Here is a 22,710-nt window from a genome sequence, read left to right as displayed (position 1 = left end):
GACAAATAGGGCTGTTTCCATAGTAACAAGCAATAGCTAGGGATCTCTTGAAAAATATTTTTATTTCAAAATTCAAACTGGAAAATTCTCACTGGATATGGGTCTAGTTCTAAATGTGTCATATCTAATGATGGATGCAATTAGGAATCCCACCAATGTTTTAAATAATAAATTAGGCTAATTTTCTAGGCCTGGCATGATGACACACAAATACTAGAAAGACATCTTTTTTTGTTATCCATGACAAAAGACTTATTAATTACTTTTGTTTTTAGGATTTCAAAACTAATTGAATGGTGAAATAGTCACATATATGCCTATGTGCTGTAGAAGAGAAGCCTAGAGGTAAATTCTTGTTTGAAAAAATACTTTAAGCTGCTTCGATATTTGGTTATTCCATGTAAAAGCAGGTGAAAAAAATCATTCTACAAATGCTATGGCAGTTGGTAAATCTCAAAGGGTGAGAAATGCCCATAGCCATTTTTAATTACTGAGCATGAAAAAGGAAAGATGTTGAAAATAAGTTTTTTAGACCCTTACAATCTGAGAATGCCAGAATTCTCTAATAAAATATCATTTGAAATACAAGGGAACAATAAAAACACGGTGGGTGGGGGGGGGTGGTGAAAAGGGGGGGAAAGAAACGGAAAGAAAGGGGGGAAAAAGGAGAAAAAAAAGGGATTGATTATTGTATTATGATGGTTTGTAATTAAAATACATATTTTGCATTAATCTGTCCTAAAAGTTTTTCCCTGAAAATTAGATGCTTGACACTGGCTTTTAATATACTGCCTGTCAATGTGCAGTAATAGAGTTTCAGGGTTCTGCTTCAACATACTATTATACTACACTGAAATCCATTGATATTATCATCTTGCTGCTTCCAATTAGACATGTTCCATCTTGAGAGGTCAATTATTCATATCTCAGCATTCAGGAAAATTCAGTTAAATGTTAAAAATTTGACAATTCCCTGAGAAACAGGGTTACACTTTAAGTACTTCACTTGAAATCTACAGTGTATCTGCAGTTGTCATACGGGGAAAACAGTTTTAAGGAGTATAAGGGTCATAATCACATAGAACTAGGCGAAATGTAGTGAAGAAAAACTAAAAATCCTCCACTATATTAATTCTAAGACTCTTATGTATGGATTTTCATTCTTAAGATGTTGCTTATTAGAAGAAGGAAAGCCCCTTTTCTGAATCCCCGCTCTTCTGTCCTCTGCTTGTTTTACAGTTAAGGAATTCTATAAATTCTAATGTGTGCTACATTTTCAAAGACATTTTTTACAATACTTCCAATTTTAAAGGAAAAAAAAATCAATCTTAGTCAAACTTAAGTCACCCAAGAGGAAATCATAGCTTTACTTAAAATGGAACACTGTCTTCATTAGACTCACACTTTCTGTATGGGAATATCTTTCATTAAATCAAGGGAAAACAAAGTCTGAGACCATTATGAAAGCCCATTTAAGAGGAAAGCATACTGCTTTACCAGTTTGTTGTCTTCTAATCTTGTGAGATTACAAAACTGGGCTCTGGATTTACTTCAGACAATGCATTTTCAGCTCTTATGATAATTCCTAATGCAGCTATTTTTTATTTTATTGCCTAAAAAAGAGACAAAAATTACATGATAAATCACTTTGTTCAATTTAATAAAGCGGTGCCTGTTTTAGAAATTTCTGGCATTATACTTCTGATCAGGGTCAATTTAATCTTTTAAACTTCTATACATTGGAATATCTAGTCTGTTGATAGTTTTGAGCTACAAATTCTGCATTTTTTTATAAAATAGGGGTTGCTTTACCTCAGAAAAAAAAGGTGTTGTACAACATCATGTACTGTGAGGCAACAGCTGACACAGCTTTCCAATGCATGATCTTTCCAAGCACCTCCTTATCAGAAACAATCCAGTAAGAAAGAAATTTTTGGTCAACACAAACACTAATAATAGTTAACAAAATAAAAGATACAATGTAATTTTTTTTTTCACTAGTAGCATTCATCAAATTGGAGGATGCAGTCATATGAGTGGATGATGATCAGAGTATCACTTGGCTGGACGCAGCCTTGAGGTTGATGGAAGAGATGTGTGGACCTGTCTATCATGGGACTGGGGCACGCATCCCACCATGTAAAGCAAAGGGGATCTGCGTTCCCCCAGGTCTCATTATAAACCTAACTTGAGATTTAGGAATGGTACCCCCAGTGAGACTCTCCCAACCATACTGCCCTTTTTCACTCCTCCTTTTCCCCCTGCCCATCCCCACCACAACAGGTTGGAGAGAATTGGAGGCACAAATGGCAAAGATCATGGGCTGAGGTAAGAAAAATTTGCTGAAAACAGCAATGAGGTAAGAAAACAAACAGCAATAGTAACAAAAATGACAGAAGGTATAAGAAAAAGTTTACATGCAAAAGCCACTCCATAATAGACAATACGAGACGGGTCCCTCAGCCATTCTTTCTTGACTGGAAGGAACCCCTTTTTCCCAGAAGAAAGTCCCTTTCCTCAGCCCCAGCAATAAAGTAAGGTGGTACAGAGTAACATCCAGGTCCCAGCCATGCCCCCTCCCAGTTACAGCAAAAATTAACCCTCTCCTAGCTGGAACCAGGACAACATAGCATCACAGTCCTTCACAATCTTAGATAGATCAATAGATTTATCTTGTCATGGCACAAAATCCAACACTGTTAGCACCTGAGGCCAGATCTGAAAAAGCACACGAAGCTGCAATTTATTTAATGAATATAGGACTGCATATGTATTTTTTAAGTCTGAATCAGATCCTCTTCCTTTAGCAGAAAATTAGTCTCTCAGTAGGGGAATACCTTACAGCAGTCAAAAGAAATGTTCAAAAATACATTATGCTAACTATTAGCAGCAATAATTCATTATACTTTAAAGGTATTTTAAATAGGATGGAAAATTACAGACCTATCCTGTACCAATGAAATCTATGTCTACCCTACAAAAAATATGTGGACGTGTAATTAATTAAGCTTTTCTAAACCCAAAGTATTTGGTTCAATTTAGCAGATACAAAAAAAGTTTAAATCCCAGTAAAAGTCAAAATAAACACAATATGTACACAACAGAGGATCTGATAATTTGAAAAAGTGTTAGTCCCTGGATAGATGGAGGAATTTAGATTTTAGATAGTAAAAGATTATAAGACTTGGTGATGATTCTCTTTCCAGGGCTTAATTTCTCTAATTTTACACTGGTGTTTTGCTTTAAGTCAGTTCCTTCTTCAAGTTTTTGACTGAAAAAAATCCATAACTATTAAAAATAGTTGAAGATATTACCATAGCTGGTTATCATGAAATATAACTGCATAGATAAAAGTACCACAATGTACTTTTTTCCAAAATGATTTTGTGAAGGTTAGAATGTCCTTTAAAAGCTGCTATAACTTTTATCTTAAACATGACCTTGTACTAACACTATGCAGACTATCCTATTTTCAGAAAATTCATCTCAACCAAAGATGAGTGGATTTTTAAGAGGAACTTTGGACAAGAGCTGTGGTATAACAATTTACTATTAAAATGAATCCAAATCAACATTCAGTACTAAAATGAAAACCAACGGAAACAACTGCCCTTCACGAAGAGTAATCAGGGAAGAACTCAAATCCATAACTTAAATTCACCTAAACAACATTTCGCAATTTATTGAGTAAGGAAAGAAATTAAATGACACTGAATGCAGGCTGACAATACAGTCCTGTTTAAGGCCCTTTCAAGCAAGAATGGGTTATAAAAAGTGAAAACAGACGTTCACTTGGTAAAACAGAGTATTGTGCAAGGCTGAAGGTACTCCATTGAACCATTGATTTCTAATGATGCATAGTGAAAATCGATCAATTAATTAATTCTTATAAAGAATTATATGAGATTCCTAAAGAAGAGATTCAAATTGCCATATTTATTCAAAGGCCACAGAAGTACGGGAGATATAATTGTTAGATGATGACCCTGTAAACTGCTAATCTGCGTAGAATAGCACTGGATTGTTTTCAACACACATTTACACTAAATTGTTTTCTTTCCAATCAGAAAAAAAAAACCCTGAGAAGTGCATTCCAAGTCTGCTTGACCCACATTTAAACTTGGATGTTGCTGCTTATTCCAAACATAGTTAAAAGTATGTTGGAATGAGCAACCAGAATGGACAGGCATAAAAAAAAATATCGGAATTAAAACCATATTTTATTATATGGTATTTTCAGTTCAGTGCAATTACACCTTCATACAATTTACTTAGCACTTACTTTACCTTCTTATGATAACTTTCTAATTTTCTTAGGGCAAAACCTTGGAGTAAACCAGTCAGTTAGCTCTAGGTATTTCTCTTAAACCTGGAAAAATTGTTGAGACCCTCAATTCAGAAACACATTTTTTCCTGTGATTAAACACACTGAAGTTCCATGTCTGAACTTTAATCCAGAAAATACATCAGAATTATTAAATACATGTTTTAGGCTATCTGCTTTACAATTTTTTGGAATTGTCTTACTCAAGCCCTCAGGGGCTAATTAAGTTTTTCCTTACCATTTCTTAAACTTTCATCCATTTTATGATATGGATTCTCATAAACTACAATGTAACATTTTAAAATCTTAGGCTATAAATAGGCCAAGTTCCAAACAATATTTTAAAAACAGACTGTGTAGCAAACATATGGTTTTATCTTTACATCAAACATTTACTTCCTCAAAAGTATTTCAAGCCAATGGGAATTTTCATTCTAGCAGACTATGCAACAAGCTGTGTATAGACACACTTTGCACTCCAGCTGTAGCAGTAAAATTACTGAAACTGTAATTCTCTTAATATTTAAATAATATATTAAAATTTAATTTTCTGCACCTGGAAGAATCTGTTTGTGTGCCAGCAAATGATGTAGTTGGGCCTGGAGCTGCTATACATATGGGATTCAAAAACAACCTATCACAAATAATTACTAAGAGCAGCTGTACTCATGACACTAGCCATTTAAAAATCAGGTCAAAGTTTCCTCAATTCTTTTTCCATTTTCAAGGATTTCTGCAAAACAGTTGTGTAGTTTTTATATTTTTGTCTTGTTTTCAGTATATTTTTTTAAATTGTTGATTCTGAGATTTTTAGGTTTCCTGATATTCCAGGCATTTAACAGTTGAAGGTTTCATGACAGATTATAAAAACATGCAACGTGCATTTTCCAATACATCTTTCAAAATTGGACAGAAAGTAAATAGTATAATATGAAAGTGCATTTGCTGATATACATACGTGTGTTACATGAATACACACATGGTACTAAGTACAATTCAACATACACATAGATATTTATAAGGATATATCATGTGGCTCAAAAAACCCCCAAACATTACTTGCATTGTAGGCTTTAATTTATTTTAAGTTGATGTTTTTAAGGTAGAAAGTTTTTCTTTTAAAAGCATTTTCAAATTATCTTTTTTGAGAACCACTTCATTTTTAACTGATTTCCAGAAGTTGCTTTCTAGCAACCACTACCAACTTCATGATCATTTATGAAGAAGAAAGCCTATGTACCACCTTTTTCAATCTCATACCTTTTCAAAATGTATTTAGAAAAACATAATAAGAGATCGCATTTTTTAGATAGGATTAATAATGCTTGCACTGATCTGAAAATTTTTAAAAGTTCAGAAAGATTCAGCTAGAAGCCTTTCTTTTATAATTTTAAAATATTCCAACCTGCATTCCTACACATTGAAGTAAAAAGACTCATAATGAAAACCATATATTTTACAATGACATACTGAGAAATAAAACACATTACCCTTCAGGGGGAGAGACCCAAGCATTTATACACTACTACCTTCAATCACTTGAATGCAAGTCATTCACACCACCACTATTGCTAACAAGGCATCCAATTTACGAAACAATGAATAGTGAAATTACATTTAAAAGGTACAAATGACTGTCCAAAGAATGACACTGAAAAATATTAAGTAACAGCTCTACCTCAAGATAAGCCTCACAATTAAAGACTTTTAATGAAGAGAGCCTTCAAAGGCTAAATCAGGAGGCATTGATTAGATTGCTTCTAACTTTGTGTTTTGACACCTTCATCTTTCATGGCATTATATTGTCTCCGTGCATCTTACAAAGGAAGCATTTTACTAAGGCCACACATGAACAGGAGACAGCAGTGCTTATAATAGGGACTGTCAAGGGTGTGAGCCAAAATGGGTCTCATTTGGATTTCAAGTGAAGAAAACTCCTAATGCATTTCATTACAATGTATGTGAACCTCTGAAAAGAACGATGGATTGGGATTCTCATACCTATTAATTTATTGAAATGGATTCCGCTTTTTCTTGTATATCAAGAGAGACCATGTGTTTCAAGCAAGGTAACAATATTATAGTGCCAAATAACTAAATATGCCATGATGACGTATACCCTTCTGCGAGACAAAGAGGATGCAATTTTCTTGATAAGTGGGATTTGAGTTCAGAAATAAATCCTCCAATAGCCTGGCAACAAATAAATGCTCTTTGTTGCTATCAGGTTTAAAAATACAATCAGGAAGCTATGCATTATAGGGATGGATTCCATCTTTGTTACCACAGCATGTTTTTACCATATGAAATTGCATACTCCCCCTTCCCCGTGCCAAACTGTCATTCAGGTATTGACTTTTTATTTCATTGAGAGAGTTAGTGATGTAATTTGGGTACCACCTACATAAGTCACCTTTTATTAAAAGATAACAGAACAGGATGCAGAAAAGTAAAAACATTCAAGAAAATTGTAATACATTGCAGGTCAATGTAGCTATAAAGATATAGCTCTACAGATAAATACTTGCCATAGAAGTATATCACCGATTATCTGATTCACTGTACAAGAAGTTTATACAAATACTTATTTGTCTTTTTCTCACTTTAACTTCAATAACAAGTTATTATATGCCTATAATCTGCCATTCAAAAACTGTAAATTATGATCTAATACAGAGAACAGGATACAAAATCCTTCTCTATGCTAAATAATTTTACCAATATAACTACCAAAAATAAAGCATATGTTCTCATTAACCTTAGAAGTGATTGATTGTTCTGCACCAATAACATTCAGTAAGTTCAAAGCTCATCTATTTTTTATGAAAATCTTACAACCTGCTAGTTAAACTAAAGGTTAAATATACATAAAGTCTTAAAACAAGACAAAAGTATTCCATATGTATGTAGCTGATAAGCAGAGTACACAAACACATACATAAATCTGTTCACATTTAAAAACCCAATGCCTTAAGAAACCCTCCATTGTCACACGAAGACTTTAAAGATAGAGAGTTTGCTATCTATGGAATATTAAGAAAATATGTTTATTAAGTTAGGAATTGCCTCTTAAGTTCCAAACTTAACTGACATAACAATTACAATAGAAAGAATTAATCAAAACCATAATCAGAACTAAAGATATGGTTGCTTTCACAAATCAGTCCTCAACAAGCATTTTATTTGACGTAAGAGGGAAGTCCAGGGCACATTTTACTGGTTTAACAATAATTATATAAATACATATATGCAAAAGTATGCAACTAATTATTTTTTTTATGTATAACATGCAAAAGCAGAAGGTAAGTGAAGTGTATATATATATATATATATATATATATATATGTACTCTGTATAAATTAAAAATTAAAAAAACAGTCTGCAAATTTTCAAGATTTGACTCAATATGATTTTCATACTTGTATATCATGTATTTAAGTGGTATATGCACATGTGCCTGAGCAACAGAGAAATCAGCAAGAATCATACAAAACAAAATCAATCTTAGCAATAAAGATTGCAGATATCTACATACAACACAAAACCACAAAGACATTTATTTATTTTATTTTTTAAGAATAGTCATAATTAAATTAGAATGATGCATGTTCCGTATTTGCTCCGTATTTTATCTTGGCAGCTCCTGCATACTCAGGCAAAGCCCATTAAACACAAGCATATAGCAGCTTACTTGTTGAATTATGTATTTAAAATACTTAAAATTTCTAGGGATTTGACTGTGATCTGTACATGAATACATATTTTGGACTTAATTTTTTGCACTGGCATTTCTTCTTCTAAATATACTTTAAATTCTACCACGAACTCAGTTAAAATTAGGTTTTTCCATGACCAAACAAAAGTAATAACATTATCTTTTAAATGTAAGCTTTATGACACTAGGAATACACACAACATTTTTTTAGTTGTAAAATTTGATCCATAAACTAAGTGATATACTTATGTTAATTTACCTTTTAAAAGATATTATGTGTTGTTCATTTTTTTTGACAGGGCTTCCATTCATACTGAAGACATGTTTAAAAACACTACATTTTCTCTCAATAAGAAAAATCACTTTATCCACTATCATACTCATTCTCTTTCAATAAAAAAATCAATCATCAAATACTTATTTACAAGTTCAACTTGTTTTACTCTGATTTACACATGCTGTTCAAATCAGTTCAAATTCTTTCTTGGTATTCTTGGTACTATTTTTAATAGTATTTGACATTTTAAAAGAGCAAGGAGAAAAAGAAACTTTATACATATTATAAGAAATTTACGCTTAGAAGTTTGTGATCTGGTACTGCTCAGAGCCCTAATTTTTTATAAGAAAAAAACCCCACCAAAATTAAATCTGTTATGTAGGTTTCAAAGTAATAAAGATCTGATTGAGCCCATTGAATAAGGCAATTGCATCGGTTGTCTAAATGGTAGCAATGTCAATGTCAGATATGTGGTTATCTTTTCATCTTGGTCTATTCTCAAATGTAAAAATCAAATGTTTGAAGGACATTTCACTGACCTGTTATGGCCTCTTCAACTCTCCAACACAATACTACTATTCCTCATATAAGTGCCACATTTTGGATAAAAACCCACTTCATCCACGATGCCTTTGCGACATCTGGCGGTCCTTATTATACATAAACTTTAAGTTTGTTTCTTTGTTGGGTGTTTTCAGTTGCTGTTGGGTACTTTTAGTATAATAATTTTACTCTATTTATTTATTTATTTGCAAATCTACAAGCATGTAAAATTTCAGTCCAAAAGGCTTTGATACCCCCTAGCAGGGGAACAAAAGCAATCTAGTTTGCAAAAACACAAGGTCTACCATGAGTCCATATGGAGCAAAAGGTCACAAATCTTGAGACGCAGTGACATTATGACAATAAGACACTTTTGAGACAGAAGCTGACTCATTTTGAATATAAAAAGGACACTGATCAAATTCTCTCACGCATTTAAAACTATGGAGAAGAATAAGCATGAGAAGAACCCGATGTAGATGCATAACCGAGGAGAGTTAAAACATACCCTTTAGTTTTCACAGTTACAAGATGCCACGAAAAACTTGACAAGTCTGCTTCAGAAGATTTAAAAGCATTATTTTTATGTCATTATCGGATGCTGAGAAAATTTTATTAAAGGAAAAAACACTGTTCACAGGGTGCATGTTCCCTATAAGAACTCAGCTCTTTTAAAATTAATTCAGTTATGCCAAAGCTTGTTCTACATGTTTCAAACCTATTATTTATCATTTCAATAAACTATGAGAAAACTATTATAAGCAATAGAAAAATTATCTTCCCTTCTATATCCTTCTTCCTTAGCTATTTCACTGCAGTAGGAAAACTTCATTCTAATTTCTTTATTACAGTAACTGCAGGGGTATTTGACATCAACTTAGTGAAACCATAACTTTGCTATTTCTTAGCCCAACAGGAGGAACTAGTGCATAAAAACTTCACTGCTTCTAACAATTTTTTTTTCAAACCAAGAGATGATACAGTAACCAAAGACTAAAGGTGTATTATTTGAGATACAGAGCATCACTTCTTTAAATTCTAATTTGCTGCATCATGGTAAAGATTTACCGTAAACACACTACCGTTCCAAAATGAGCAATATAGTAAATTGTTTGCCTCTATATGAACAGATATGTAGCATGTAGTACTAACATTCAAGAAAAATTTCTAATAAATCATAACTGAATCAAATTGAATAAAATAATGTCTCAAAACTGCTCTTGGCGTAGACTGGATTTAGTAAACAGTCTAATGGTATAGTACACTATTTCCTTATTTTACAACAAAAGATTTCTGCATCATTAGAATATCTAGTAGGTGCCTGTAAAAGCCACCATTCAAATTTTAATTAAAATTTCAGTAGCCTGTGTTTTCAGTGTATGTATATGGACAAGATACAAACTATGCACTGCAGCACAAGCACATGATTCTCTGCAAATTACAGACGCATAACCAAATATGTGAGAAATACAGGCCAAAGAAACATTGTTAATTCTAAGTAGTGCTCCCATGCCACAAAACTGCAGGCATACAATCTAGCTTAACATGTTGAATTGAATTTATTGTACTGAATTCACAGAGTCAACTCATTAAGGATGTGAGTGAGCACATTCAGGATTATGTTTTAGTATGGAATAAAAAGATTAATCAGTCATTGAACTCCATGTACAAAAATTTAGCATGTGACAACATAGATTAAAATCAGAAAACTAAGCAAATTTAAAAAAACAAATCAGGAAATGTCATAAACAAATGAAAGAATTAAAGTATCGTGGTATAAGGAGGAACTTTCCTTCTCCAAAGGAGGATCAATCCTTACTGAAATAAAGATAAATAAGTAAACAACAAACTGACAACACATACTTCTAGAAGTATTAGAGCAATTCCTTTAAGCTGCTATGAACTAAAGCATGGTCTTTTATGACTTCAGAATCTGTTAATTTTCTATGAAAAATTTTAACCAATAGTGAAAACACTATGAAAGCCTGATCACACAAACCTTGTTCTGGACTCACGCCTTTCCTGATGAAAAAGTAATAGAAAAAAAGCAGCATTTTTTGTCAGATAAGTATCTCTGAATTTTTCTTGCTCAGAAAGTTATAGACTGAAGCTGGTTAACTCACATCGGTTAATATCCAAATATTGAGGCTTGGGCATGATATTGGAGAATGATCTGTGAGCATAACTTCATATATGAATCATATATGAATCCCATAGGTCACCTTGAACTATGAAAATATGGCACCGAAGTTTAGATAGACAGAGATCAATGACCATTGATTTTTAATGCTAAAATTCTGAAACCACTCTATAAAATTTTACTATGCAACAACCATCTATCACTGAGATATGCAAAGAATACCAGATTGTCCCTGCATTCACTTAGAGGTTATAAAGCCCACTGTTTCTATTGCATGATCTAACAGTGACTCCATATGAAACAATAAAAAATGAGATGCCAAATATAAGACAGAAATGGAAAATAAATTTACTGTTAAGGAGCTACAACATATTTTTAAAGGTTTCTTTTTACTTGAAAGACAAGAAAACCTTTAATTGTCTACATACCATTTACAGAGGTTTAACTATATATCATATTAAAGCTCTCAGTTTTTATCCCAATGTACTGTTGAATTACCCATGTAATTATCCCAAGAGAAATCATGATGGTTATTTTACTGACTATATTTATTGACTGATATAATTTTGTTAATACTTTTGTGGGAAGAGTTTGGTAGTATTTAAATTCAGCTATCATGCTTCTAATTAGTACAATTAAAAGGATAATTTCCGTATTATTTTAGAGGGTGGGTGTTTTTACAGAGATGTTTAATTGCTGGGATAAAGCAACAACAGAAAGCTAATGAGAAAAAATTTAGACAATAATTTATGGTCAAACATGAAACAAAACTAAAATTGTCCCTGATACCAATAGTGAAATCTCTTTAAAATGCAAAAAATGGTTGTTAAATAACAACAGTTCTTTCTAAAATGACAACATGATAGTATTTGCCTTAACAAGTCCTCCAACAACAAGCAGTAGCACCACATTTGAGTAAACAGAAAAAGTCTGTTACAATTATAACTTAAAGAGATGTTTATTTCAAATATCTGCTGACAGAACCTTGTAAAGGCAAAGCAGTTATAACTATTGATGTACCAATAATATAAGACCTTATTGCTGCAATAAATGCAGCACCATTGTTTCCTCATCTTTTGTGTGCACTACGATGTTTACTGATCCAGCAAGCACTATACTTACATACAGTCCAATTTACTTAAATTCAATAAGACCAAAATAACTTTGCAACTGGCAACCCTGGAAATAAAAAAAGTGAGTGAAGAATGTGGATTGCAAATTAAAATCTACTTCTGGATATGAAGACCAAAAGTAAGACAGATGTTCTAAAGAGAGAAACAGAAGATCAGACTGCGGCTATTAAGAAATTACTCATCCCAGATGATGGTGGGAAACTGTTCTCATCTGCCTCAGATTTTAGTGAGTCATTTTTATTATACTAAACATTTATTTTTGGAAAAAATGTGAAAATTGGGGAGACCAAGGAATTAGCAAATACAAAAATTCTAACAAATTCATACACTCTGACAGAGTAAAATTAATTTTTATCCATGGGGAATATATCAATTTAAAGATAATCTGAGGGAAAAAAAATTATGAGGTAGTATAAGACTTCTGACTAAACTCTCCTTCATTCCAAGTTTAAGGAAGCATGATGTGGAAAAATTGTATGGCGGTATCATTCTTTGGCTTCTTATTGTGGGTTTTTCCCATCACTGCAGGTGAAAAATTCAGTGCAGGTTGATTAACTAATAAAATCTTCTAACTAATTTCACTTTAAACATTTTATGACTGTCTACATTGCAGCACTACAGTATGACAGCATGACTGAATCTTTGTTCCACATGATTTTTGTAGTAGGGGAAAGTATTGGAAAATCATTAAGAAAATATCCAGTCATTTATATGCAGAAAATCCCTGTATTAAATTTTTTTCTGTCAAAACTTCCATGCACATTTTATGTGTACAGAAATTTATAATATTAAAACTCTTTACATTAATCATTGCAATCAAAACTGTGTTTCCATTTAAATGAATATGTTGTATTAAAATGAACAAAGGGTGAAAACAGTGTCAGCGTTTACTTTTGTTTCCTAAACTAAATAGTATTGCTTGGAAAACAAAAAAATATTTTTCTTTAAAATAAAGGAACTCAATAATGAAAACATAAAAAGAGCTGTGTTTTTCAAGTAAAATGGAAAGACAAAAGTTTAAGAATGTTTGTAGATGTGCCTTATTTAACAGTTTTATGTTTTGGATGTGACTTTCACAGTCTGTTGGCTGTTGCAGGAAAGACATCACATCTGTGACTTGGCTGTTGATTAATGAGTCTTTCAATTCCCTGCTACCATCTGAAGAAGGGCTGTGGCATTTCTAAGCTTCACTGATTTACTCGCCTTCAGCTGTAGTCCTACCAAGGTATCTTCCATAAAAAAAAAATCACACCTGGTTAAGGCTAATGAAAACCTTAATATGTCATTTTCTAGACAAGTCAAAAAGCATGTAAAACTAGACAAAAGATGTATTCAAGCAACATGAATGCAGTTTTGTCATAACCTGTCAATCTAAAGACTAACATGAAAAAGCTTTCTTCAATGACATTTTACAGTGTCAACTATCAGAATGACAATTCTTAATTCCCTCTTTGGTATATGAGGCAGTATGCACAATGGTTTCCCACTCTTCCCAAAGACTAAATTTTGTTGTTAGACCCTAGAAAGAAGTTAAGAGGGGAAGAAATATCCCAATCAAAAAGTTTTTCTGGGTCAAATCATCAGTCAGCATCAGAAACACCCAAATCACTGTGTATAGGCAGATTTTACACTTACTACTTCCTTCACCAACATTGCTGTATCTGCGTTGTGACTGTAAACTTTCCAAGGTCAGTTTGACATTAACAACTCAACTTAGGGAAGAAGCAATAAGACCTCTAGGACTTGTCATCCTTTCTTAAGCAGTGCCAACCTGGCAAAACAGAGGAAGTACATTCAGGAAAGCCATGAGAGAAGTCAATAAGTTTGGAAAGGCCATAGCTCTAAGAGACAACAGTTACAACTGCAAAGGTCTGGGATCTGCACTGTGGCCACCACCACAGTATGCTTTGTCCTGATCTTGAAATATTCACTGTTGCAACAACAAAGCAAGGGCTTTTTGGTGCAACAGTGAACATTTTAAGGTCAGGAGAAGCATACAGTCTTCCCCATACCCTTCAGAGAAAAACTAATGGGACTACCACTTCCTAAAATGAATGCAAGGTGATTCAAATTAGATAACCATTAAAGCCTCACTAAAGCTGAGTCACCTCCCCTTTGCCGCCACAAAGGAACAGAGGATAGCAACAGCTGCCACAGATCAGCTACTATGTGACAGTTTTGTATCTTAAATTTAGTCAAAAGAACTAGGTTCTACTCTTTACTTTGCTACAGACCAATTTTGCAGCATAGAAGAAAACTTCAAAGTGACTTGCATGACCAGATTTTCCATTTGTTTAACTCTGATATTAATACTTCCCCCTCTACCTTACAGGGGACTTGCATGTCTCAGCTCATTACAGCTTACAAAGAAATTGAGATCCCTGTATGGAAATTGAATTACACTACATTACTAAAACTTTGATGAAAAATCCCTTATCTAAAAGCAGAAAAAGGAAGAAACAATGCCTTGATGGACAAGTCAGACTTTTAGCTTGTCAGCTTGTGTCCTGCAGCCTCTTCCCTTGCAGGCGTAGCAAGAAAGTCTATAGATAAGACGAGAAGCTAAGCCACTGTGTACAATCAGGGAAGTCAGTATTTTGAATCCAGTAATTCACATTTATACATTTAGCAATTACACATTACACTTACATTACACTTACAATCACTATATTACTATGTATCTACTAAGAATGGAAACTTGGATCAATAGAGGCCTGAAAGAGGAAAGAGAAAAGAATAGATAAGAAAAATAAACATGCGTATCTCCACTTAAAAATCCTTAGTGAGAACAGGGTTTGAGACAGAGTTGAAAGGAGAGCAAATTATTTACAGATGAAAGGAAATATCTGTTTTTAAGAAAAGCCACCCAAGTCACAGGATAGCAATCACCAGGTTAATTACACAGTGATAAAACAGTGAAGTGCCACACATACAAGTGATGATTTATAGAATACAAGTACCTAGTTACGAAGACAAGATACATACCTTTAAAGGAACCAATGAATCCTAACAATAAATACACAAATGTATTATTAACACAATACATTGAATATACCTAGCAGTATTCCCATCAAAGCCATGCTGGTTCCGGGCAGGACAGAGTTAATTTTTGCACTAGCCAGGAAGGGGCATGGGTGAGACCTGGAGGTTACTCTATACCATCTCATGTAGTTTTCTGGGCATGGGGAAAGGGTTTTCTCCGAAGCCAGTGGGGTGGAGGGAGCAGTTGGGTGTTATCTCTTGCCAGGGGGTTTCCATGTGAATTGCTTGCCTCTTTCTTGTACCCTCTGTTGTTAGTATTGCTGCTGTTACTACTTGTTTTCTTTATTCAGTGTTGTTTCCAGTAAATTACTCTTGTTTCAACTCATGATGTTTATGTTTTGTGCCTCCAATTCTCCTCTCCACAGCACCACAGGGGAGGGGAGGGAAGGGGGAATGGAGTAAGCAGTGGTTCAGTGGTTTGGAGAGTCTCAGCAGGAGCACTACATTGTGGAATACCATTCCTAAACCAAGAAAAAAGCATATCAAAGGATAGAAAAATGCAGACAAATGTGATTTGAATGGAGAATGTCATTTAAATGGGGAACAAAGATAGTGTGAGACATTATTAGAAGTTTGGATCACAGGTCTCTGCCCTAGCCAACACACTGTGCTTACTACACTTTTGAATGCAAAAAGATGTACCAACTTTCTTCTTACAATACTTTCTTCTTTTTCATTCATTTTATTTTCACTTTTTCTAGAAGGCAGGTTTGAGTATTAAAAAAAGCATCCAATTAGCATGAAACCTTATTTAAGCAATTTTATAGTTGTTAATTAAAGTACATGCTTTTGTATTGCAAGGCTAGCAAAGGCCTCATCATAAAACACTCCCAAGTATTAAAAAGTAGCTCATATTAAGTAAGGTTAAATGGGATATGGCAACCCTTATGTTTTTTCGCACCTTCTGTTGGAGATTACTCATCAGAGAGTATTTCTTTTTCATATTATTCATCAATATATCTTCACAAGAGAGAGACTGATAACAATCAGAAAAGTGTATTGCATATGGGGAGCCTCTTCTTTAACCTCATTTACTTGTGAAATTCATGCTGTAACTGTATACATGATAGGGGCTTGAGTGGCAGTCAAACAGCGTGTAGTACTGTTCCCTTTTGCTTATTGATGTTATGTTCTGCCACCAATGCTTTAGAAGTGCCAGGCAAGGAACTAAGCCTACTTCTGACAGATTTTTTAAAGTCACAGTATGGTTTGATTAGCTATGTCAGAAGAGGATAAGCAGACAAAGGATAATCCTTGTGATGACAGATGTGACATATACCTTGTTATTGACCAACTCATTTATGGAACAGGATCTTTGCTTACCCAGAAAGGTCAAAGTGAGATTTTCCACAAAATCCCATTGGCTTTTTTTGGTACATCCAGCACTAGGGTCTAAGCTTGACTTTGTGATTAACCAAAAGATGTACAATAATGGATTAATACCTTTCACCTGCTTCTTTTCATACAGGAGCAATGAGATACTGCCTTTCATAGCCTCCCACGCATTTTAGAAAGTCTGTTATCATATGCATTATAAGGGCATCATTTATAGTAACACCAAGCAGGTGATGATTACTGCAATATTAATGGCGTCCTAGCTGTTCACCAACCATCATAAATAGTTGACTTGTAACTGTAGCAACAGCATGAATTTCCAACATCCAGCAAATATGGACACCAAAGATCTGGGAACATCTGCAGTTTGGAAGACAGATTAACATACCTAGAAGTACACTAGATATAGGACTGCTGTCCTCTGCCATGCAGATAAGCTCTCTGTCTTGGCATTGTGTCAGTAACTGCTCTTCCATCATTTGTTTCTTCCACAAACAAAATTGTTAGAGAACTTCCCACCTTTTAATACCCTGGAGGTTTTTTTCACTCATTTCTCAGATTTAGACTTTTGTAAAGTTTTATAAAAAATCTTTGACAGACAACAAAACACATGCAGTTTATTGGCATTCTTTTCAGTTTCAAAACTACATAATAAATTTTTCCACACGTTGATAAACTAGATTTTAAAAGTGCGTTTTCTGGATATCTAGATAATCAACAACACAATGAATATAAACATTTTCTATAAATAGTTCACCATATGGCTATCATTCTCAACAGATGGTGTCTGTGTATTCACTAGAATATACAAGAGCTATGCAAATTTTGCCCTGCAATCATTCAAAATTCTAAACAAGATTTTCTTACTTCAGTTTTATTAAGCTTAAACAAAGTCAAAACACGTAATTTTATCCCTTAGCTCTAATATGGGAAAAAAAATGCCACCACTGTATAAACAAATCAATTTGCAAAAGGCAGTACAATTGAAAGGATTTTAGTAAAGAGACACTAGATACAAGATTTTCTCAATCCTAGGACAGTACTCTGCTGCTAATGACAGTTTTAACCTACCTAAAAAGCTGACCCACCTGTAAACAGTCCAGTAGTTCATCAACAAGAATGCAGTCTGGACTATGTTATGAAAAAATATGTAGTCCAAGGGATCTGAGAGTTTATATCTACTTTGCTGCAAATGTTCTCACATGCATTTGCAATGGCATCACTTATAGTAACACCAATCAGGTGATGATTACTGCAGCATTAACAGCACCCCAGCTCTTCACCAACCATCATTAATACTTGACTTGTAGCTGTAGCAACAGAGCCTACTAGAAAGCTGACAGATTTTATCCAGTGTTAGTAAAAAACAAACTTACTCAATATTTTAGAGTTTCCTGAAAGCCAATATATAAACATCTCCATGTTTTCAACTTTCAGAAGTTCGGAATCTTTATTAACACATGACCAAAAGTTGGCTAGATACTTGGCTATCCTGTTCCAACTTAAAATTATTTAAGCTCATATCACTGTATAAACATTTTCTGGAAAGTTCATCTTGAGCTACACTGGCTTGTCTGTTGGAAATCAAATTCTAATTTTTAGTTTAGAGATTTTTATAGCGTTTATTATCCACTTGAACAAATATTAGTATTAATTTCTATAGTTTTTCAAACTTGTTACTATTTCTCACCTGACACACATGGTAAAAGTAACACATTCCCATTCCTCTCTTAGTTATTAAGTTGTTAATATTTCTGTTCAGAAGGTCCTTACTGTTGTTGGCTTTGCCAGTCATGAGTTCTTCTCTATCTATTTCTATAGCTCCCAGCGTGCTCCTGTAGCAGGATCTACATCATTCCAACTAAATCACTACTTGTCCCTGCACAGACACCAGCTCTTAGTGCAACATCCCTAAGCGCAGAGGAGGGAATCTCAGCCATTCCTCTTCAGAACTGCAAATAACTGCAATACTGGATAATAGCTTCACATGTTACAAAAATGTCTCTTTTTTTCCTCCTCTTTATAGTGACAGGAATATCTTTACATTATTGTAAGGTATTCAGTGCACCTGAAAGTCCTGCACAACCACAGACGGCAGGTCACATCTCAAGAAGGTCATATCTTCTAACCATGTACAAATTGCCAAGATATTGCTCTGAAAATTAATGGTCATAAATTTAAATTTTATATAAAGGAGAGTACATAAACAAGAAGAATAATGCATGGTAGTGAGCTCTGGAATTGTGCCTCAGTGTTGACAACACACGAGCTTTTTGCCTACTGCTAAGTACTTCTTGCTGATTTTCAACACACTGATTTGGTCAGACAATAACAACTGTAAATTTATGAGCAGGACACTAAGTGTAAGTCAAGATATGCGTAATTAAATAACAATTGCTCTTCTTGCTTTGATATGTGTATTAGAGGTAAGGAACCCCCATTTGTTATTGGAGTAGCTAAAAGGATGAACAAGTGAGTCCAAGACTTGAAAAGGTGTATGTGTGTAGGATATTTTAAAAATATCCTACATACTTACACGTATCTGTGTAAGTATGCAGGATATTTTCAAAAACTTGTGTAAATCAAGTTCATAGGTTAGTTGAATGTTAATTGTCTTATTGCTAAAAGATACTGTTTCAAGTATAATTGAGAAATACATTTTAACTTTTATTCTTCCAGTTCAAACTATATACATAATATATACACATACGTATTATTTATTTTTGAGTAAATTAAAATCAGATGGGTTGAAGTTTGTTAAATTGAATAGCCTTAGAGCTTGCTAAATTGATGTTTTGTCAAATGCTTTTTATTGATTCAATGTTGCTTTTAACTTTTTCTTAAGATCCCTGATTTTCTCAAGTTTGCCAGTTAAGTTTTTACTGTTTTGACTCTTGAGGAGTATTTTGTTGGTATTCCTCTCTTGCATCTAACTCACGGTACATACATAAATCCCTGTAAGCCCCTTTCAGGGACTCAGTGAGAGGATTCCAGAGCCTTATAACCACCACATCTTTAATTTGACAAATTTCCTGGATGCTTTTACTTTGAGGATCACAGGAATGCATGGATTAGATTCCCATCACTGTGTGAAGCCAGCAATGAGTAGTAGACAACAATTCATTTCCTTTTAAACCAGTCCTAAAAGTATTTTACTTTCCCCTAACCACCAACTAATTAATTTGCCTAACACTTGCTGGCTCTGGGACAATGCTCTCATAACACCCTCTCACCTAACTCAGTCATTAACTAGGTTAGGGGAGCACTTCCCTTGTAAATGAGTCCCCTAAGCATTTTCACGTTTTTTTTCCTCAAAAGAAAGACTGTGCTTTTAAAATTTCATATGCAACTGACAGTATTTTTTCTTGAAATATGAAAATAAGTAAATAAATATCATTCTAACATCACTGTGAACTGGTGAAAAAAATTTTGCCTGCAGAGACATAACTATTCAGGGAAAGCTTCAGCATGTGTCAAAGGAAGGAGTAATTTAAATATTATGGTGCTCCACTTTATAAAACGATGGTTCTGAAACAGCTCAAGTACTGCCTGTGGTTTTGTTTAACTCATCTCAGGAGGGAAACAGTAGAAATGGAATAGGTCCACCATAAATGGGAGGTCAAAATAATCACACACTCATTCAGCTTGAACATTAAGTCTTGAGCACAAGTAAGGCTGATTTATACAGTTCCAGGAAGGATCATGAAGAATCGCCTAAAGATAGGGCTCACTTGAGTCTTACTGCAAAGCTTGTTTGTGTAGCCACAAGAACAGCTAGAATTGTCCTAGTCAGCTGGAATGTATGAGCAGACACACTTCAGCTATGATAAAAATAAAGTCAGATAAAGACCAGGTGTGCTGTCGATGCCAGCTGCTATGGCAGATTCTGGATCAGCTATTCTACTTTTTTTGATCACAGTGGATCTAAATGATGTGCTGGTTTGCAGAGTGGTTGAAATAATAGATCCATGCTCTAATCATTAATTACTTGCATAATGTCACTTCTAGATGAGAATTTCCTTACCATGTAGAAGGGCAATGAATTAAGACATTTTCAAATTAGGAAAGATGACAACAATTAGGAAATTAATTAAAATTTTAAAAATAGATGATATGACAAGGATGTGAAATACAGAGATGGAGAGAGGAGGCACACACATGATTTCTTTCTGAGGCGGCACACACATGATTTCTTTCTAACACGAAAAAGAGATCAGGAGAAAAATAAAATGTGTTTTAAGGGAACAGTGAATATGAAATGTCCACACAAAATATTTCCTGTGCAAATCACAGCAGCCCTTTGCTCCCTTTGGCTCATATTGATGACAATAAAATGAAGCGAAGTTCAAGAACCAGTTTTAGTCTATGAGCCTCTTTTAAAAGGACAATCTACTTCATTTTTAATGAAGGACATGAGATAGCAATCAACAGGAGAACCATCAAAATAAAAAAAATAGTACTGTATTTTCTCTGACATTTAACACAAAAAGCCTGTGAAGTTTCACATTCTGTCTGGTAACAGGTAACAAAGGACATCAAGAAGAGAACTGAATAACAAATTTTTGCTAGCATGACTTTTTGTGCAATTAAATTTTTGCTAGTATGACTTTTTGTGCAATTAAACTTCTGGGAAAGAACAATTTGGGTAGGGAAAGAAGTAATCTTATCCGAATTAAGATGGAAAACTCAAAACAGACTAAAAGTATTTTATATATGAAATGAAGGAAGAATTAAATGTTTAAGACTAACTGCTAGTGATGAATTGAGAAAATGAGACAGAAACCCCAAAACATTTATGACATGCAAATTCACAGACTTTTGAAATCACCACTCTAGTTTCTAGCTAGATGAACAGTCAGTTCAAAAGTTGACTGATAGGATCTTATTAGGTATTACCAGGAGGATTCAGAATTAAGAAGTGAACGTCTTAGTTCAGTGTACAACATGTAAGTTTTCACAAGTGACAAATATTAACAAAAACAAATAACAAACAAACAAACAAACCACACAACCCCCCAAGAAACTCTACCCAAATTTTTCTGAATTTAAGGAATTGCAGTTTCTGAATTGAGCAGTTACATTTTACAAGGGAAAAGGCAATAAAATATGACGAAAAGTTTTATTAATTGAAACTATTAAGGAAACACTTTCTATTTCTAGCTACGCTTGTTGTGCCCCCAACTGAAATTAAGATCCTTTGCAACTTGAGTAAATAGAGCCTAAATTATGTGCTGAAATTTCCCTGAGCAGTATAGGTTTGCAAAAGTTACTAATTTTTTCCAAAGCCTCGTTTAGGTGCAATATCAACATATATTCATATACTTCTGTCTCAGAAAGAACAAATTATACACCTCAAAACAGGAATTGAAAGACATCTGAGTATGGATCAAATACTACAGAAAAAATGTTGCTACTTTTTAAAATTATGTATTTTAAAAGAAATGCAGAATTTGCTTTACAAATTTCACCACTAAAATCTTTGTGAATTCACTATTATAAAGTCAAAAATACAGAAGGAAAATGTGATGATTTGCCAAAATCCCGTTACCTGTGTGACAGCAGCACCTTGAAGGCCATCTGATTCAGTCCCAAGTGACCTGGCAGCAAGCTTGACCAATCCCAGTTCCATTCAGTAATGGCTGACTGTTGATACATGGAAAGAAGCTAGTTAGTTATTCATCAGCATTAATATGATCAGTACATTAAAGCTCCAGCTGTGATATACTAACAAAAGAGGGGGGTCTAGAATGAGGACTTAGAAAGATGTTATCAATCATGTCCACAGAAGAAGGTTTTTATTCCAATAAAATGGCAATTAATTAATTAGGGACATAGCCACAGTTCATAAAAAAAACAAATCAGCTTTTTTAACCATTATTATTCCAACTGTTGATGGCATTCTGATCAACTACTTTGTCTGTGAGCTTTATTCTTTGTCCAAAAAGCAAAATAGTTGGTAACTTTCTATATAACAGCAATTCGTATTTTCTGCTGTCAGCAAAAAGTTATGTAATGAAAAATTTGGCATAGCTGGAATTCGAGAAGTAACTTGTATCATAATTAGAGTGATTTAATGCTGTATTATAAACAGCATTAAATCTAGAAAATAGGAACATGTATAACTCCACAGTACTTATTTAATAAACAAAAGCAATCTACATCATCAGTGGGCAGACAAGAGACCATACACAACATTCTTAT

The 22,710-nt window shown here is 33.9% G+C and overlaps 1 protein-coding gene across 10 annotated transcripts in view; it reads right to left on the bottom strand.

The window, feature by feature from the left end:
• The window catches only part of KIAA0825 (KIAA0825 ortholog), a 235,845-nt gene that overhangs the window by 85,424 nt on the left and 127,711 nt on the right, over positions 1-22,710 (bottom strand). For all 10 annotated transcript variants that reach the window (XM_063179912.1, XM_063179914.1, XM_063179919.1 and 7 more), the window contains one exon: positions 22,058-22,152. In XM_063179912.1, coding sequence (XP_063035982.1) covers positions 22,058-22,152 — 95 coding nt within the window. The remainder of the gene's footprint in view (positions 1-22,057; positions 22,153-22,710) is intronic.

The sequence above is a fragment of the Melospiza melodia genome, chromosome Z (assembly GCF_035770615.1).
Source record: "Melospiza melodia melodia isolate bMelMel2 chromosome Z, bMelMel2.pri, whole genome shotgun sequence".
In the NCBI taxonomy this organism is placed as follows: Eukaryota; Metazoa; Chordata; class Aves; order Passeriformes; family Passerellidae; genus Melospiza; species Melospiza melodia.
This window is presented reverse-complemented; position numbering and strand designations above follow the sequence as displayed.